Source organism: Planococcus citri, chromosome 5, assembly GCF_950023065.1.
Source record: "Planococcus citri chromosome 5, ihPlaCitr1.1, whole genome shotgun sequence".
Taxonomy (NCBI): Eukaryota; Metazoa; Arthropoda; class Insecta; order Hemiptera; family Pseudococcidae; genus Planococcus; species Planococcus citri.
The window spans coordinates 7,637,931-7,656,137 of record NC_088681.1 but is presented as its reverse complement, the minus strand read 5'-3'; the positions used below and the strand labels follow the sequence as shown (position 1 = coordinate 7,656,137).

Here is an 18,207-nt window from a genome sequence, read left to right as displayed (position 1 = left end):
GAGACTCAAATAAAACTCAGGGTTTACGTGGGAGATGAAATATAATATACATACAATATCACAGGTGAAAATTCTATGTATACAATTTATCTTCGATGGATTCTTAATAATTAATTTAATTCGCAGGTATTTTCTATACAATATTTAGCCTATGGAAATAGGTAACATTTCGATGAGAAAGATTTATTTTTATTCTTTATTCGATGAATTTTAAGAGAAGTCGAAGACATACAAATCATACAACTGAAGCTGTAGGTAGATAGCTGCTTTGGATGCTGTGCCACCGAGTATATAAACACTCGGCGACACAGCTAATCTGCGAGTAGCAGAAATAGCGTAGTTTAGCCGATCGAGTCGGAGCACCGGGCGTTACCACTTCAATACGTCAAAAGCCTTATTGTATAATATTTTGTGAAAGTCCGTAATGCACCGTTATCTACCTAGTAATTCGCTAATATGCGATATGAACGAAAACAATTCATCCTATGGGGATATGTGTTACATATACGATTATACTATACAAGTGAGTTTTCTTTGATTAACATGGTCCTTAGGCTGTAGAATGTTACATACCTAACCTAAGTGTTCATTACTGATAATAGGTATATGTAAATTATTGAAACAGGTCAACCCTCACGGAAAAACATAGCACGTCTTTCTGAGTAGCCATTTTTTCACGGAGTAAAAACACTACTTAAAAACACTTTCCTGGAAAAATATTTGTAGTTGTTTTTGAAAAACTAATACTTTAAAACCACTACTTTGTCTGAAAGTTCAATTTAAACTACTACCTTGTAAGTAGTAGTTTTGAAGTAGTAATTTCTCACTAGGTTTTAGTTAGACAAAGTAGTAGTGTTTAAGTACAAATACTGATAGGTATTTTCCCATGAAGGTGTTTTTAAGTAGTCAGAAAGTACTATTTTTTCCCCATGAGGATAGGTATTCATTCTTATAGAATTTTTAACGTTCTTTTCATTGCCGAAAGTTTTGCCTTAGTTTCTAACAGGACAAATTCATATGCACAGTTGGCGCGACTCACAAGGGAGGTGCCCCAGGTGACATGCACCAATTTCAATGATTCTTGCACCATTGGATAGAGGACATGGAACATAGTCTACCACAAAATTTTCAGCTGCTGAAGTTGATATTTCAGCATTCCAGGGCGATTTTCGATTTTTTCAAAATTGTATCTGGCAATGTACCAAACTTGGGTTGAAATTTCACGAGAAAATTGAAATCTTCGATGAAAATGTGTACTTTTGAAGAATCCCCCCAACCCCATGGGTTTATGATTTTTGAGATCGAGTTACTCGAAAAAGTTGTCAGTGGCCCTTCAAAATGGATTCAAATTCTTGCAAAAAATCGAGAAAAAAACGAGCAGTTCTGAAGAATTTTGAGCTCCAAAATTAGGCCATGATTTTCGGGACTTTTGAAATGGGTATCATGCGACCTATTGAAATGGATTGAAATTTCAACAGAAAATCAAAAATTTTCTATCTAGACTTTTTTTGAACAGTTTTGAAAAGTTTAAGCTCAAAATAGATCAAGATTTTCGACGTTTTTGAAAAATTTGTCAGCTGAGACTTTTCAAAATGATTGAAATAATTTCAATAAAAAATCAAAAACTTTTATCAATATATAACTACCCTTTTTGAGCAGTTTTGAAGAATTTTTAGGCGAAAATAAAATCATAAATTTCGGTATGTATTTTTGAAGGGAAAAAAAGCTAATCTAATAATAAAAGGTATTTTCAACTTTTCGTAAACATTTCATATTTAATTTTTGAATTTTTAGTTGAATTTGTTATTGACAATGATCGGATTGTTTCCAAATTTTTAATCTCCATTTTTGAGAATGTTCTACAATACTTTACTTTACCTGCTTATTTTTTTTGTAGCCATATATTAGGGAAATGTTTCGTCAACTTTTTTAAAAGGATTCGAAAGCATTTCAAATTTGATTTTCTTTTTTCCACAGTAGGCTATGGTTTCCAAAAATCAAGCAAATTCAAAGCTACAAATTTTTGGAAACTGCCCAAAAAAAGTTTTTTTTTTAAATTTTGATTTTTCTATCTAAATTTTAAGTCATTTTGAAAGGTTCCCTCACTTTTTTATAGGAAACCCTTGAAGATCTTGATCAATTTTGGTTTCCAAATGCTTCGAAACTGCTCTAAAAAAGTTTTAATACAAATGTTCAATTTTCTGTTGAAATTCTAACCCATTTTAATGGGTCACAAGACACATTTTTCATGAATACCAAAATCGTGACCCGATTTTAAAAGCTCAAAATTTTTCAAAAATGATTTTTAAACAATTTTCGAATGAAATTTTTGATTTTCTGGCGAAATTTCAAAGTCATTGTGATGAGTCACATGACATTTTTTTTCGAGAATTCCCAAAATCGTAACGAAACTGTGAGGCTCGAAATTGTTTAAAATTTTTCGTAATTCTGGTGAAATTTTAAGCCATTAGATTTTTGAAACATTAAAATTTCCTAAAAATTTCATCAAACGGAGATGGAAAGTTTTTTAAACCGTACAAACATAGATCGAAAGATCATGCAAAAATTGATCACCTGTCAAAATTTCAAGTGCTAAAGTGCGTTTTTCGATTTTTGGTGAATTTTTGAAAATAAAATGTAGGCCAAAAAGGAGGGAAAAAATCAAAATTTTACCAAACGGACCAAGAAAGCTGAAATTTGGGATATACCCTATTTTCGACATGCTAAATCGATTGGAAACCGTTTCAAACCGTTTTGAGCACTTTTGGAGCCTCCAGCAGATTTTTGAAACTCGAAATTCCCACAAAATTCCATCAAATTGAAGTTGTAAAGCTGAAATTTATTCTGAAAACTAATTTTAAAGCTGAAATTTGGGATATACCCTATTTTAGACATACCAAATCGATTGGAAACGGTTTCAGCCGGTTTTGAGCAGTTCTGGAGGCTCCAGCGATTTTTGAAACTCGAAATTCCCACAAAATTCCATCAAATTGAAGTTGTAAAGCTGAAATTTATTCTGAAAACTAATTTCAATAAGCTACGAAGTACTGCAGGCGAATTTCAAGTCGTTTTGGAGCCTCCAGCGACTCTTTGAAAATTTCTGAAGCCTCCAGCAGATTTTTGAAACTTTAAATTTTCACAAAATTTCATCAAATGGAGATGGAAAGCTGAAATTTACTCTACACTCCAATTTCTCAACACCCTCCGAAGACGACTTCAGGTGGGTTCAAGTCATTTTAAAGCCTCCAGCGACTTTTTGAAAATTACTGGAGCCTCAAGTAGATTCTTGAAACTTTAAATTTCCGCAACATTAATTTATCAAATGGAGTTGGCAAGCTGAAATTTACATCGCAGACCAAAGCGCCTAATTTTCATACCCCCCCCCCCCCCCCCGCCAATGGAGATGGAAAGTGAAAATTATTCTGCAAACTAATTTCAATACGCTACGAAGTCAACTGCAGGGGGATTTCAAGTCATTTTGGAGCCTCCGGCGATTTTTTGAAAATTACTGGAACCACCAGCAAATTTTTGAAACTTGAAATTTCCCCAAAATTTCATCAAACGGAGATGGAAAGTCGAAATTCATTCCGCAAACTAATTTCAATACGCTGCGAAATCGAATGCTGGTGGATTTCAAGTCGTTTTGCAGCCTCCAGCGATTTTTTGGAAGGTCGTATGGCGTTTTTTGGAAAATTGAAATTTCCAAAAAGTATAGCTGGAAGCTTCAAAACCATTTGAAACCACCATGTAGTTGACTTCATATCGCATTGAAATTAGTCTGCGAAATAAATTTCAGCTTTCCATCTCCATTGATGAAATTTTGTAAAAATTTAAAGTTTAAAAAATCTGCTGGAGGATCAAGAATTTAAAAAAAATCGCTGGAGGCTCCAAAACGACTTAAAATTTACCTGCAATACTTTGTAGCGCATTGAAATTAGTTTGCAGAATAAATTTCAGCTTTCCAACTCCATTTTGAGAAAATTTTGAGAAAATTTCGAGTTTCAAAAATTTTCTGGAGGCTTCAAAACTGCTCAAAACGGTTTGAAACAGTTTCCAATCGATTTGGCATGTCGAAAATAGGGTATATCCCAAATTTCAGCTTTTTTGGTTCATTAAGTAAAATTTTGATTTTTTCCCTCATTTTTGGCTTGAATTTGATTTTCAAAAATTCACCAAATATCGAAAAATGCACTTTAAAACTTGAAATTTTGACAGGTGATTAATTTTTGCCTGATCTATCGATCTACTTTTGTACGGTTTGAAAAATTTCATGCAAGTCCTATGTTAGAACGCAAAATCTGCGATTTCGGCAGATCTGTCAATCAAAATGGCCGCCATTTCGTGAGTAAACCCAACTTTTTTTTGTGCGAGCTTCAAATTATCTTCATCTTGGTTTCAAAATCAGACAGAAATAAGTGCATTTTCCCATTTTCAGGTTCATTTTATTTTTGCTGAAGGGGGGCGGGCGGGGCGGTGGTAGAGAGGTATTTTTCCTATTTTCGTTACTCAGTCAGTAGTCAGTATCAGCACTACAATTTACCAAATACCTATCCCTCGCCTTTACAGTATATTTTGGTAACAAAATCGAATCTATTACATTTATATTTACATTTTACTGCTCTTAAACACGAAAACGAAAAAAAATCTGGCATCAGATGGGTCTGGAGGCCAGAGGTTAATATGCTTATATGCAATGATTGATATGATTCTTAAGTGCCTTACCGGCGTACGGGAATACTTTCCTTTTATAGATTCTTATTTCTTATCATGTTTTTCAGCCAGTGGTTACTATAAAATGTCTTCCAATGATTCGAGCTGGTCGTCGTTTCTTTCCACCTTTTTTTTCGGAGTATTCGTGCATCTGGTAGCTATGCTCTTTTATCCCGTAATAACGACGATGCTAAAAGCGCTACGTGATAGTTTTCTGGAAGCGCTGGGGATCCCACGAGATGTAAGCTTACTTCAAATTAAAATAATACTGCTAAATAATAAGAATTCTAAACCCATATGTTAACTTACAGCATGAAATTGAAAAGGATCTGATTATGAGAGCGATCGAAATAGGAAGATTTTCACCTGACGAATTGCTCGACATAGCGCTTATAATCCGAAGAATTGGTGCTATAGAAGACGAGCCGCGTAGACAAGCAGTGCTAAGAACATTGCTTTTGCATCGTAATATGATTTTGATTTGATTCCTATTTAGTTCATCGAAGGTACTATTTTATTCGTTTTCAAGTAATATTTATTCTATTTCTTCACAGCGGACCTTCATCGGCTAGAGAACAACTAGAATGGTTTTCGCCAAGTTGGACCGCCACCCGCAGCTCTAAAATGCAGAGAAATAATCGAAGATCCGCCGAATCAATATCAATTGCCGCAGGAAAATACTTCCAATATGTTTAAATCGTTAGTATTATACAAAGGGTCTTCCCCTAGAAGATGGGTGAAACGGCCTCTGAGCCATAATGGGTTTAAAGTGGTCCAAAAAGCCACACTTGATGTAAAAACTCTCCACACAAATTTTTGAGCTCCCATCCCCTCTCCTTTTGGAGAAACTGCTCCCTAAATATCAAAAATTATTCAAAGATTTGTTTCTTACGAGGGAACCTCTTGAGGTGTCACAGTCCGATTTGAACGGGAACGCGATTTTTCGAAAGAGCGTAGTCTAAAACCCACAAAACCAAATTTTCAGTTGTCCAAATTCATTTTTCGATTTTTGGCGAATTTTTGAAAATTCAAAATCTTGTGTTTTTGACGATTTATGCTTTTTTTAAAAAAGTACGTACATGATCAGTAAAAATGGTCAAAATAAGTTCCAAAACTAATATTAATTACCCAAATCCAAATTTCACCATTTCCAGTCATTCTGGAGCCTCCAGAAAAATTTTCAATTTCTCCAGAATTTTGAATTTGCTCCAGAAGCCGTGAATATGAAGTTGGGCAGCTATAAATCAAGTTGTATATTACACTCGACCTGTTCAACGAGTTTATCTACATTTGAGCCGATTTTGAGAGTGACACCTCAAGAGTGGGTTTTTGACCAGCTTTTTTCAAAATTAAAAAATCCAAAAAATCAAAAGATAACCGTTTGTGAGGGAATTTTTGAAATTTGCTCGAATCGATGTATGTTGTCCGTAACTAACCCACCAAATCAAAATTTTACAATTTCCAGGCATTCTGGAGCCTCCAGCGCGATTTTCAATTTCTCCAGAATTTTGAATTTGCTCCAGAAGCCGTGAATATGAAGTTTTGGGTAGCTAAAAATCGAGTTGTATATTACACCCGACCTGTTTAACCAGTTTATCCACATTTGAGCCGATTTTAAGAGTGACACCTCAAGAGTGGTTTTTTGAGGTGTCACTCTCGCTCCAAAACGGCTGGAAATGGTAGAAATTGCGCTCCGGGGGTAGAAATACAGCGATTCGCACAGATTTCAAAAATTTCCTCACAAACGGTTATCTTTTGATTTTTTTGGATTTTTTAATTTTGAATAAAGCTGGTCAAAAAACCACTCTTAAGGTGTCACTCTCAAAATCGGCTCAAATGTAGATAAACTCGTTAAGAAGGTCGAGTGTAATACACGACTCGATTTTTAGCTGCCCAACTGCATGTTCACGCCTTCTGGAGCAAATTCAAAATTCTGGAGAAATTGAAAAATCGCGCTGGAGGCTCCAGAATAGCTGGAAATGGTGAAATTTGGATGGGGAGGGGTTAGTTTTGGACAAAATACAGCGATTCGCGTGAATTTCAAAAATTTCCTCACAAACGGTTATCTTTTGATTTTTTTGGATTTTTTAATTTTGAAAAAAGCTGGTCAAAAAACCACTCTTAAGGTGTCACTCCCAAAATCGGCTCAAATGTAGATAAACTCGTTAAACAGGTCGAGTATAATACACAACTCGATTTTTAGCTGCCCAACTTCATATTCACGCATTCTGGAGTAAATTCAAAATTCTGGAGAAATTGAAAAATCGCGCTGGAGGCTCCAGAACGGCTGGAAATGGTACAATTTGGATTTTGGGGGTTAATTTTGGACAAAATACAGCGATTCGCGCGAATTTCGATAATGTCCTCGCAAACGGGGAACTTTTGATTTTTTGGATTTTTTAATTTTGAAAAAAGCTGGTCAAAAAACCACTTTTGAGGTGTCACTCTCAAAATCGGCTCAAATGTAGATAAACGGGTTAAACAGGTCGAGTGTAATACACGACTCGATTTTTAGCTGCCCAACTGCATGTTCACGCCTTCTGGAGCAAATTCAAAATTCTGGAGAAACTGAAAAATCGCGCTGGAGGCTCCAGAATAGCTGGAAATGGTGAAATTTGGATGGGGGGGGGGGGTTAGTTTTGGACAAAATACAGCGATTCGCGTGAATTTCAAAAATTTCCTCACAAACGGTTATCTTTTGATTTTTTTGGATTTTTTAATTTTGAAAAAAGCTGGTCAAAAAACCACTCTTAAGGTGTCACTCCCAAAATCGGCTCAAATGTAGATAAGCTCGTTAAACAGGTCGAGTATAATACACAACTCGATTTTTAGCTGCCCAACTTCATATTCACGCATTCTCGAGTAAATTCAAAATTCTGGAGAAATTGAAAAATCGCGCTGGAGGCTCCAGAACGGGCGGAAATGGTACAATTTGGATTTTGGGGGTTAATTTTGGACAAAATACAGCGATTCGCGCGAATTTCGATAATGTCCTCGCAAACGGGGAACTTTTGATTTTTTGGATTTTTTAATTTTGAAAAAAGCTGGTCAACAAATCACTCTTGTGGTGTCATTCCAAAATCGGCTCAAATGTAGATAAACGGGTTAAACAGGTCGAGTGTAATATACAACTCGATTTTTAGCTGCTCACCTTCATATTTACAGCTTCTGGAGCAAATTCAAAATTCTGGAGAAATTGAAAAATCGCGCTGGAGGCTCCAGAATGGCTGGAAATGGTGTGGATTTTTTAGGTAATTAATGATGTATACACAATCTGTGAAAATTTCAAAATTTTTCGTCGACCCCCTCTAAGAGGCAAATCTTAGAATTTTTTATGTTTAGTGGGCTGTTTCTCGAAAAGGGGAGGAGGTGGGAGCTAAAAAATTTGTATGGAGAGTTTTTTTTTACATCAAAGGGTGACTTTTTGGGCCACTTTAGACCCATTATGGATCAAAGGCCGTTTCACCCATATTATAGGGGGAGGCCCTTTTGTTCACGTAATCATTCATCAGTTGCCATGGTGGAGTGCCTCGAATATGTTTAATTTGTTCGTATTGTAGCCAATTTGTAGGAATAACTTTCATCTAATCTAATCATGTTTGTGATATATATATTATCTATAATTTATTTCAAGAGTCTTTTTTGTCGAGTCTTTATTGTGATTTGTATTATCCGATGTGTTCTGTCTCATGTTTTTTTTAAAGGTATCATTCATAGATATATGTAGATTTAAAAACATTACTTGTATATTTTCAGATGTTATAATCATAATTTTATGTACAGGGGTGCCCAAAAGTCAGTTAACGCCATCAAAAGTCACATATAATTCAAGAACTAAGCCTCCTAAAGAAAAACTATAGACATTAATCTGATGGGAAATTTTATCCTCTACAATAATTTTCTTCATTTGTCATTTTTCTCTAGGATGCACCGTTCGCCGGGAAAATCAACTTTTATATCAAAAAACGTGATTTAAAAAAAAAATAAAAATTAAAAAAATTAAAAATCATTTCAGCAGTCAATTTCAGCTATTTTTAACATGATTCCCATAATTTGATAAAATATAAAAGATGTTTTCAAAAAAAAAAACACGTCAAAAATTTTTTTTTTACAAAAACGCCAGACCCTGAGGGGAAGGGGGTGCTACCAAAATCAAATTTTGTAAAAATGTAAAAAAAATCGGGTGTTATGTCAAAATGTAGGTTTTTTGGGTCGAAAAACACGAATCTGAGGATTAAAATGCCAGAAAAATGTGGTACTCTGAAGATAAAAGTGAAACACGAGGAAGTTATTGAGTGTTCAGTGTTGATACGACATTTCGTCAACTTCTTCGCCTCTTCCATATCAGCCTCGAAAGTCGAAATGTATTCATCTTTTTATAGGTATATTTTCACAATCATATTCAGGGATCGCGGAGGGGGGGGTCAGTGCCTCCACCTCCAGCTCCGGCTCCCAAATTTGAAAAAAAATACATCCGGCTCCGGCTCCGGCTCCAGCTCCGGAGATTTTTCATGAGTACCTCCACCTCCACCTCCGGCTCCACTTGAAAAATTTCAAGTAGATACCTCTTGCTCCGGCTCCGGCTTCAGGAGCAAGGCCCAAAAAAGGGTACCCTCCGGGGGGGGGGTTCCTGCCCTCCAGCTCCGCCTCCGGAGGTCGAGGAGGGGGAGGGTTAGAGCCTTCCCCTCCGGCTATTTGAAAAAAAATACCTCCGGCTCCAGCTCCGGCTCCGGTTTTTTTTGTAAGTGCCTCCGGCTCCACCTGCGGCTCCAGTAGAAAAATGTCAAGTACCTCTTGCTCTGGTTCCGGCTCCCGGAGCAAGACCCGAAAAATGGTACCCTCCGGGGGGGGCTCCTACTCTCCACCTCCGCTCCACTCCGCGATCCCTGATCATATTTGTACCTACTTATTTTGTCGAATGGATTTTATAATCGAAGTGTTTATTTTCTTGACTATGTAAATTTTAAAATGTGAAGTCGTGACTGAATAAATTGTCTTGATTAATTTCAGTTGAAGTATTTTGATTCAGATTATTAGAATGTTTGATCTGGAACTATAGATGCGATTCTCAGTGATGGCAAAACTTTTTCATTTCAGTTCAAGTTTTTAGTTTTTAGTTTCAGTTTTATTTTTTTCAGTTCAAGTTTTTAGTTTTTAGTTTCAGTTTTATTTTTTTCAGTTCAAGTTTTCAGTTTTAAGTTTCAGTTTTACTTTTTTCAGTTCAAGTTTTTAGTTTCAGTTTTCAGTTTAGCTTTTTTCAGTTCAAGTTTTCATTTCAGTTTTCTATTTCAGTTTCAGTTTTCAAAATTTTTCTTAAAGTTCAAAAATGAATGAAAAAAAATTTATTTTCTTTCATGCATTTTTTCATACGTTAATCTAATTTGCTACTTGGCAACAAAAACTTCAAATTTCAAATTCAAACACTTCAAACTCAAAAATTATGAATATATATGCAGGGCTGTGCAGAGAAAATCCGGGCCTGAGGGGGGCAAAGAAAAGACAAGTTATATGCTATACTTGGGAGGAAGATCGCATCGTCCTTTTGCCGACAAAAAATTGTTATTTTGCCACAATAATCAAAATTTTAATTAACATGCTGAGCAGTGAGCACTGTATAGTATCAAAAAACTTTGAAAATCCAGTAGTTCTGTTCTGTTCAGAAAAAGTGAAAAATTTGCACTTTTTGTACACCTACTTACAAGTGGGTCATTCCATGTCAACTCAACCAAAAAAAGGCGATTTTGAAAGTCATGTCTTTCGATTTCGCTCATTTTTTTTTACACTATCTACCCACCCAGTAAGTAAGAAAGCCGCAATCAGTTTGGCCCCAGCCCCCTCAGGGGCGGGTGGGGGGAGGGCTTCCATTATTTTCACATTGTCTCGAGGTACTCAACTTCAGCAGCCCATTCCTCCAAAACTATGATACTTTGATCAAAACTGATTTCACAGTTCAAAAGGGCATTGAATTTTAAACTTTTTAAGTATTTTGAAATTTTCAAAAGTTGAAAGTTGAACTTTCAATTTGAAAGTTCAAATTTCAAAATGGTGCTGTAAGTGGGAGCTACCATTTAAAATTTTGAAAAAATTTCCATAGATGTACATTTTGATACTTTTTCGAAATATTCAAGTTTCGAGATGGCACTCGTTGACGGAGGGGGAGCACCCACACCCCCAATTTTGGGTGAAACGTTCGAAAGAAAATCTGGGGCATGTGATACATCGCATTGTATGTTTTTGGCGACGCTGAACACGAATATGACGTTAGATTTTTGATAGGACCCCATCCACGGCCCCCAGCACCTCCCCAAAGGGGGTAAAAGTTCAAAAAAGTGTTTTGTTCATGCGACATATGGAATAATATGTTTTTGGTGACGCTGAACACGAATATGACGTCAGATTCTTGATTGGGCCTCATCCAAGGCCCCCCAACAATTTTTTTGGACTTTTACCTATTGGGGGAGGTTCTGGGGGCCATAGGTGAGGTCGATTAAAAAAACTATGGCTATATTCGTGTTCAGCGATATCGAAAACATACTATTTCATGTGTCACACGAATGTTACCATTTTTTTGGGGGTTACCCGCTTTGGGGAGGTGCAGGGGGCCGTGGACGGGTCAAATCAAAAATATGACGTCATATTCGTGTTCAGCGTCACCAAAAACATATTATTCCACGTGTCACACGAACAAAACGCATTTTTGAACTTTCACCCCCTTTGAGGAGGTGCTGGGGGCCGTGGATGGGGTTCTATCAAAAATCTGACGTCATATTGGTGTTCAGCGTCGCCGAAAACATACAATTCGATATATCACATGCCCCAGATTTTCTTTCGAACGTTTCACCCAAAATTGGGGGTGAGGATGCTCCCCCACCGTCAACGAGTGCCATCTCGAAACCTAAATATTTCGAAAAAGTATCAAAATGTACATCTATGGAAATTTTTTCAAAATTTTAAATGGTAGCTCCCACTTACAGCGCCATTTTGAAATTTGAACTTTCAAATTGAAAGTTCAACTTTCAACTTTTGAAAATTTCAACAATTCAACATACTTAAAAAGTTCTAAATTCAATGCTTTTTCGAACTGTGAAATCAGTTTTGATCAAAGTATTGAAAATAATAGAAGCCCCTCCATCCGCCCCCTGAGGGGGCTGGGACCAAACTGATTGCGGCTTTCTTACTTACTGGATGGGTAGATATTGTAAAAAAAATTTGAGCGAAATCGAAGGACATGACCCAAAAACGTTGGTTGAGTTGACATGGAATGACCCAAGTAGCATCTTGAATGGCCCCAGCGAAGCGAGAGCAAAAGTTTTCAGCTTTGGAAAATTTGTGATTTAAAAAATAGAACGACATCAATCGATTTTAATGGGAAAAAATTGGTTTTTCTTTTTGGCTTTTCTGATCTCAACATTTTTCAAATTCAATAGGTTTCTTGAAATTGTAACTCTGACTTCTGAGAAGAGTATCAAATTGACCCATGAAAAGCGAGGGCAAAAGATTGGATAATTTGTAGTTCAAAAAGTAGAACAGTATCAATTTGAGAATTCGCCATTTTGTTTTTCTGATTTCAACTTTTTCTAAATTTCATTTTCATCAATGTTTTTTTTTGGAAAGAAAAGACTGATTCAAATTGGCCCGAGCGAAGCGAGGGCAAAAATTTTTGAAAAAAATAAAAATTTTGAGAATAGATCGATGATTTTGTCGACAAAATTCAGTGAATGGCAACAAAAGGGACCAGGACATTTGACCCATGTGCATTTGACCCATGCGACATTTCACCCACGATTTTGTAAATTCGCCATTTTTAAAAAACGACATTTGACCCATGGGACATTTCACCCAGGTTTTTATCCATGTTTATAAAATACCAATGCGACATTTCACCCATGCGACATTAGACCCACAGTAAAATATAAAAATAAATCGACATTTCACCCATAGGACATTTGACCCACAGAAATTTAAAATAGAGACATTTGACCCATGGGATATTTCGCCCACAATTTGAAACGAAGTAAGACATTTGACCCATGCGACATTTTAGACCCACAGTAAAATATAAAAATAAAATGACATTTGACCCATGCGACATTAGACCCATGGTAATTAAAATGTCAGTGTTGCAATATGCCGCGGCAAAAGTTCTTTTTTCTTTTTGAATATTGAAAATCAAAACAATTTTTCTCCTTTGAATTATTCAGCGGCAACTAATCTTGTTTTTTACCGATGGGTCTTTGTAGTCTTGCTAAAGTCCTGCTTTCATCAATTTTATCCAAAAGTCGAAGTCCTTTAGTCATTTTTTTTTTCAATGAGACTTTTTCAAATTTTCAATTTTCCTCCACTTTCTGGAATTTGAACCAAATTTTGTGGAAAACGGAAAAGGCTCATTTGTCGACCTTCTTAGAACTTGAATTACACATTTTTGAGAGCTTTTGCCCATGCTCCCATGTAGAACACTTGTTGTTCAAATTCAAGAAACGTTCAAAGTTAGAATCAAAAAATAAACTCCTCCGTCCTACAGTGGGCTGTGAGCACCCTCAAAACGCATGTAATTTAAAAACTTAAAATGAATCCTAAAACAATGGTACAATAATATCCTTCCTTATGTTTTTGGGGTCGCAGAATACGAATTTGACAATATTTATTTTGTAGCCGGGGTGAAGGGGGTTAAAAATTCAAAAGTTGACAATAATGACGTGTGATATGTCGAAATGTATGTTTTTGAGGGTGTAGATCACGAATCTGACAATATTTTTTTCGTAGGGGTGAATGGTGGGGATGAAGGGGGTATAAACAGTGAAAATTCAAAATTGGACTATAATGATGGTGTGATATGTCGAAATGTATGTTTTTGAGGTCGCAGAATACGAATTTGACATTATTTTTTTCGTAGGGGTGAATGGTGGGGATGAAGGGGGTGAAAAATTCAAAATTTGACCATATAATAATGTGTGATATGTCGAAATGTCAGTTTTTGAGGGCGTAGATCACGAATCTGACAATATTTTTTTCGTAGGGTTAAATGGTGGGGAATGAAGGGGGTGAAAACGGTGAAAAATTCAAAATTCGACCATAACGATGTGTGATATGTCAAAATGTACGTTTTCGAAGGTGCAGGATGAGTGAAGGGTGGGGGATGAAGAATTTTATGTTGGGGAGTCGTCAAAGTCCCAGTAAGAAAAAATTTGTAACATTTAAACAAAATTCACCATGATTTTTCATTACAATTGACTATGGAGGTCGTTGGGCCACTTTTGGTCAAAAATGGCAATTGACATCTTGAAATACACTATCTCAAGTATTACCAGCCACTGGAATTTCTCGTGCATCTACGTGCGAAAATTTTTTCTATTCCAATTTATGCAGCCAAGTAGGCAAAAAACGGAGTTTTAAGGTGAATTTTATCTCTATAATCATTTTATAAAAACTAAAATCAAGTAAATTGATGAAAAGAACTTACTTTCAGTTGAATTATTCATACCTGGTACATTTCGACATATCACACATCATTATAGTCAAATTTTGAATTTTTCGCAGTTTTTACCCCCTTCATCCCCCACCATTCACCCCTATGAAAAAAATATTGTCAGATTCGTCATCCACATACACCCTCAAAAACATAAATTTCGACATATCACACATCATTATTGTCAAATTTTGAATTTTTCACCCCCTTCACCCCCTTACCCCTCACCCCTCATCCGTACAAAAAATATTGTCAAATTAGTATTCTGCAACCCCAAAAACATAAGGAAGGATATTATTGTACCATTGTTTTAGAATTCATTGTAAGTTTTTGAATTAATACAGGCGTTTTGAGGGTGCTCACTGCCCACTGTGCGCGTCCTCCCACCATGAAAAAACTTTATTTTTACTTCTCAAGTTCTCAAAACACGAATTTTTGAGTTGACAGCTTTTGACCTTGCTACATTTGGAATTGTTGTTTCTCTTCTTCCAAGTCTGACTTCTTTTTAAATCATCATTCAAATTTTGAAGCAAAAATAGCTAACTTTCTTCATTTATCACACAAGAATTAAGAAAACGATCGTTTTCATACCCCTCAATATGCTAATTTACGAGAGCTTTTGTCTTCTCTTCACTTGGGCCCCTTTGCTTTTATTTTTAAATTTTGAATTTTTGAATTTAAAACAAAAAGAAAAAAATCATTCGAAAACTGTTGCTTTGTTTCTCAGAATGCTGATTTCCGAGAGTTTTCGCCCTCGCTTAGCCAGGGTCCAGTTTGTTTCGCTCTTCCATAGTTGAAAATTTTCAAAATTGAAAAAAAAATGTAAAAACGACCAACTACCTTCAATCATTTTTTAGTATCCTGCTCGAAAATTTCAAAAATCTGCATAATTTTTTCCAAGTTTGGTGAAAATACTTGCAATGGAACGTTTTAAGTCATTGCCAGTTGGTACCAATTTTGCCCTCTTTTCACCAGCATGAGGATTCATAAAATAACTTTCAATGAAGGCCTGTGAAGTTTTTAATTTTTCCCAAAAATGTTGACAAATACCCAAAAATTCATTTTTTTTCAATCATTCTGGAAGTTAACATTATCATGCGAGACGCTGATTCTAAGAGTTGTAGCAAGTTAGGTAATTGAACATTTCAGAATTTTGAGCCTTTCTTCAGAAAAATTTGGACACTCAAAACTACTGTTGTCCTGTCTTATATTAAAATTGAACCCAATATAAACGACAAACGTGATTGTAGTTTGAATGTGACTTGAAATACTTAAGGTTCTCTTGAATAAAAGAAACCTAAACATTCAATTTTTAAAACCTCGTATAGGCAGGCGGTCAATTTTTCATTCGGACAACTCGAATTGCCTTTGGAGGTCACATTCTGAGTTCAAATGTTCTGGTAGCAAAAAAAAAGTCAAAATTGTGTGAATTAGTGACCGAGTTAGAGAGGTTCTCTTATACCTATTAATGATGAAATCTACCTGAAAATTGAACCGCTTTCACACTTGACTTAATTGAACCTCATTTCGAAATCTCGATTTTACTTTTTATGAGGATTGAGAGTGGTATGATCCAAGTCGAAATACATATTTAAAAAAAATAATAATAGGTAAACCAGGCCATTTTTAAGAAATGTTCACTGGGTGGGCAAGAGACAGCGGCGCGGCGTAGCCAGGGGAAGGGGCGAAAGGGACCATCCCCCCCTTTTTTTAAATTTAATTTGAAATAAAACATGCAAAAATTGTCGTTTTTTTGGGACCCATTTTTGCAAACAATTTTCACTCGAGCAGAAATTTTACCATTATTTTCATAAAATCATCACACATTATGAAAGGTTTTCAGAAAATTACCTCTAATTTTGATTTTTCATGCCAAAGGGCTGCGGGACCCGGAGGGACGAAGAAAAGACGAGTTATGCTATTGTAATTTTGCCGCAATAATCAAAATTTTAACGTGCTGAGCACTGTGGTATCAAAAAAATTTTTAAATCTACTAATCAGGTTCCGTTAAAAAAAAATGAGAAATGCGTTTTTCATATATGCTTGGTGTATCATGAGTAAGTATTTCTGGAACTTTTCTGTTTTTCGCATTATAAATTTTTCTAATTTGAAAAGTAGAACAACATCAATTCTAATGTAAGAATTCGACTTTTCTGATCTCAACTTTTTAAAAATTTCATCAATGGTTCCTTGAAAGTTGAAATTCTAATTAGAAAAAAGTGAATTAAATTGACCCAAGTGTAAAGAGGACAAAATTTTTTGAAAATTCCTGTTTTTATGGATGAAAGATCACAGTTTTTGCTATAGAAAGAGATTGATTTTTTTGGCTTGAAAATTTCAGAATTCTGTACGATGAATCGATCTAAATCGATAAATCTGACTCAAGAATATTGAAATTAATCAAACAATTCGACTGACAAAACATAACAACTCAAAATAAAAGCAATATTTATTTTACAAGGTCGTTGACCTAAAGATCAACAAACCTAACGAAAACAAAGAACTGAGCAAGAGCTCGATGACTTTATAACTCGACGATTAAATCAATATTAACGCGAACGAACTTATTAACTAACGAAAACAACGAATATACAACGATAATTTAACAGCCAACAGTTTACGCGATTTTACGAAAAGGATAAAATTTCATTTAATACGTAACCAACAATATTTATATCGCGAAACCGAAATTTATTTTTTATTTAAAAATAAAAACTAAAATTACCGAACACTTTTCAATACGTTACGGTTACAAGACCAATTTTGCCAACAAATTCGAACAATTTTTTTTTACAGAAATTTCAGTTTTAAAAAAGAAAAGCAGAAAATCCCTAACAAAGTGAGGGAGATTCATAATTTAGAGGCGATGAGAGTTCAGAATTCATAACAATACCCATATCGCCACTCTTCATTTGCCTCAAAATTGAAAGAGGGGGGTGCCCATGATCCCAAAATGAGGTTTTCAAGAGGTTTCTTCATTTTTTTTTGTTTTTAGAGGCCTGAACGCAAAATTTCAGAATTACAGGGCGATGCCATCAACGGCATCAACTAAAAAAAACACATTTTTGAGTTTTTAAAGATAACCCACCTGAACTCTGAAGAAAAAATTTGAAAGAAATTTCTCCAAAAATACTATGGTACTCAGCTAAAAAAGAAAAAAAATTGTGTGGCGGGATTAGGTTAGAAGATATAGCGGTTTCAAATTTCCTTTGGTCAATATCTTCCCCCTGAGGGGCCAAAAAATTTCGAAAAAATTCAAGTGACACGACTCGTGTCTCTTTTATAGGTATATTTTGAGTGGTATCAAAATTTTTCATTCAAAATAAAAATTAGTTGAAGCATGATTTTTCTCCTGTAAAATTTTTTTTCCTTATTGTGGACAAGGATGAAAAAAATAGTACCTACTCATCTAAATGTAATATGTATTGTTCGAGGGAACCATGCCGTTTGTGTGTATCCATTCACCTTCCACCCTTACATTTCATCCCATCCAAATCAGTCATCTATCTCTTTCTATCCTACACTGTTGATGAATGATAAAATACCATCCTCAATGTAATGGTTGACGCTCTCAAAATATTATATTCTACCGTATTTCTTCGCCAATAATGGATAAAAAATTGTGAAATTTGGAATTTATACCTATATGTAGTTTGTTAGTAGACGAAAGGGTGCTGACTCCTTCAATTTTTTTTTCTGTACCTATGTGAATAAGCGTGTTGAAACTTTGAAGCAGTATATTATATCGAAAATAATATCAACTTATCCTCAATTTGAATTTGTCAGCGCCCTTAAAAAATCAAAAAAGTTGTCAAAAATTGAAAAAAGTCAGCATAACTTTCAATCAGAAAACTAATTACTGAATTTTTTTTAAAAAAAAAAGAAAGGTTAAAATCAGCAAATTTGCCGAGAGTATGTCGAACTATGCCGAGTTTACTATTAAGCGACAAAGTCGATAAATTTTGGAAATTCTTAATTTTAATAAAGAGACAATTTCGAGAGCTTTTGGCCTTACTTCGTTCGGGCTTTTT

At 35.3% G+C, this 18,207-nt stretch overlaps 1 protein-coding gene across 1 annotated transcript; it reads left to right on the top strand.

Moving 5' to 3' along the window:
* The first annotated feature begins 205 nt into the window (after positions 1-205).
* LOC135847147 (uncharacterized) lies at positions 206-9,719 on the top strand. Its single transcript, XM_065366581.1, has 4 exons — positions 206-523; positions 4,779-4,951; positions 5,022-5,175; positions 5,265-9,719. Exons 1-4 carry the CDS (start codon positions 457-459, stop codon positions 5,291-5,293), a joined length of 423 nt encoding a protein of 140 aa, XP_065222653.1. The 5' UTR covers positions 206-456; the 3' UTR covers positions 5,294-9,719.
* Positions 9,720-18,207: the final 8,488 nt, after the last annotated feature.

Bases quoted from the DNA above. Each gene is read 5' to 3' on its own strand.
- LOC135847147 (XM_065366581.1), top strand. From the start codon at position 457: ATGCGATATGAACGAAAACAATTCATCCTATGGGGATATGTGTTACAT. The intron at 4,952-5,021 runs GTAAGCTTACTT...GTTAACTTACAG, and splicing joins CGCTGGGGATCCCACGAGAT to CATGAAATTGAAAAGGATCT. The intron at 5,176-5,264 runs GTAATATGATTT...ATTTCTTCACAG, and splicing joins AAGAACATTGCTTTTGCATC to CGGACCTTCATCGGCTAGAG.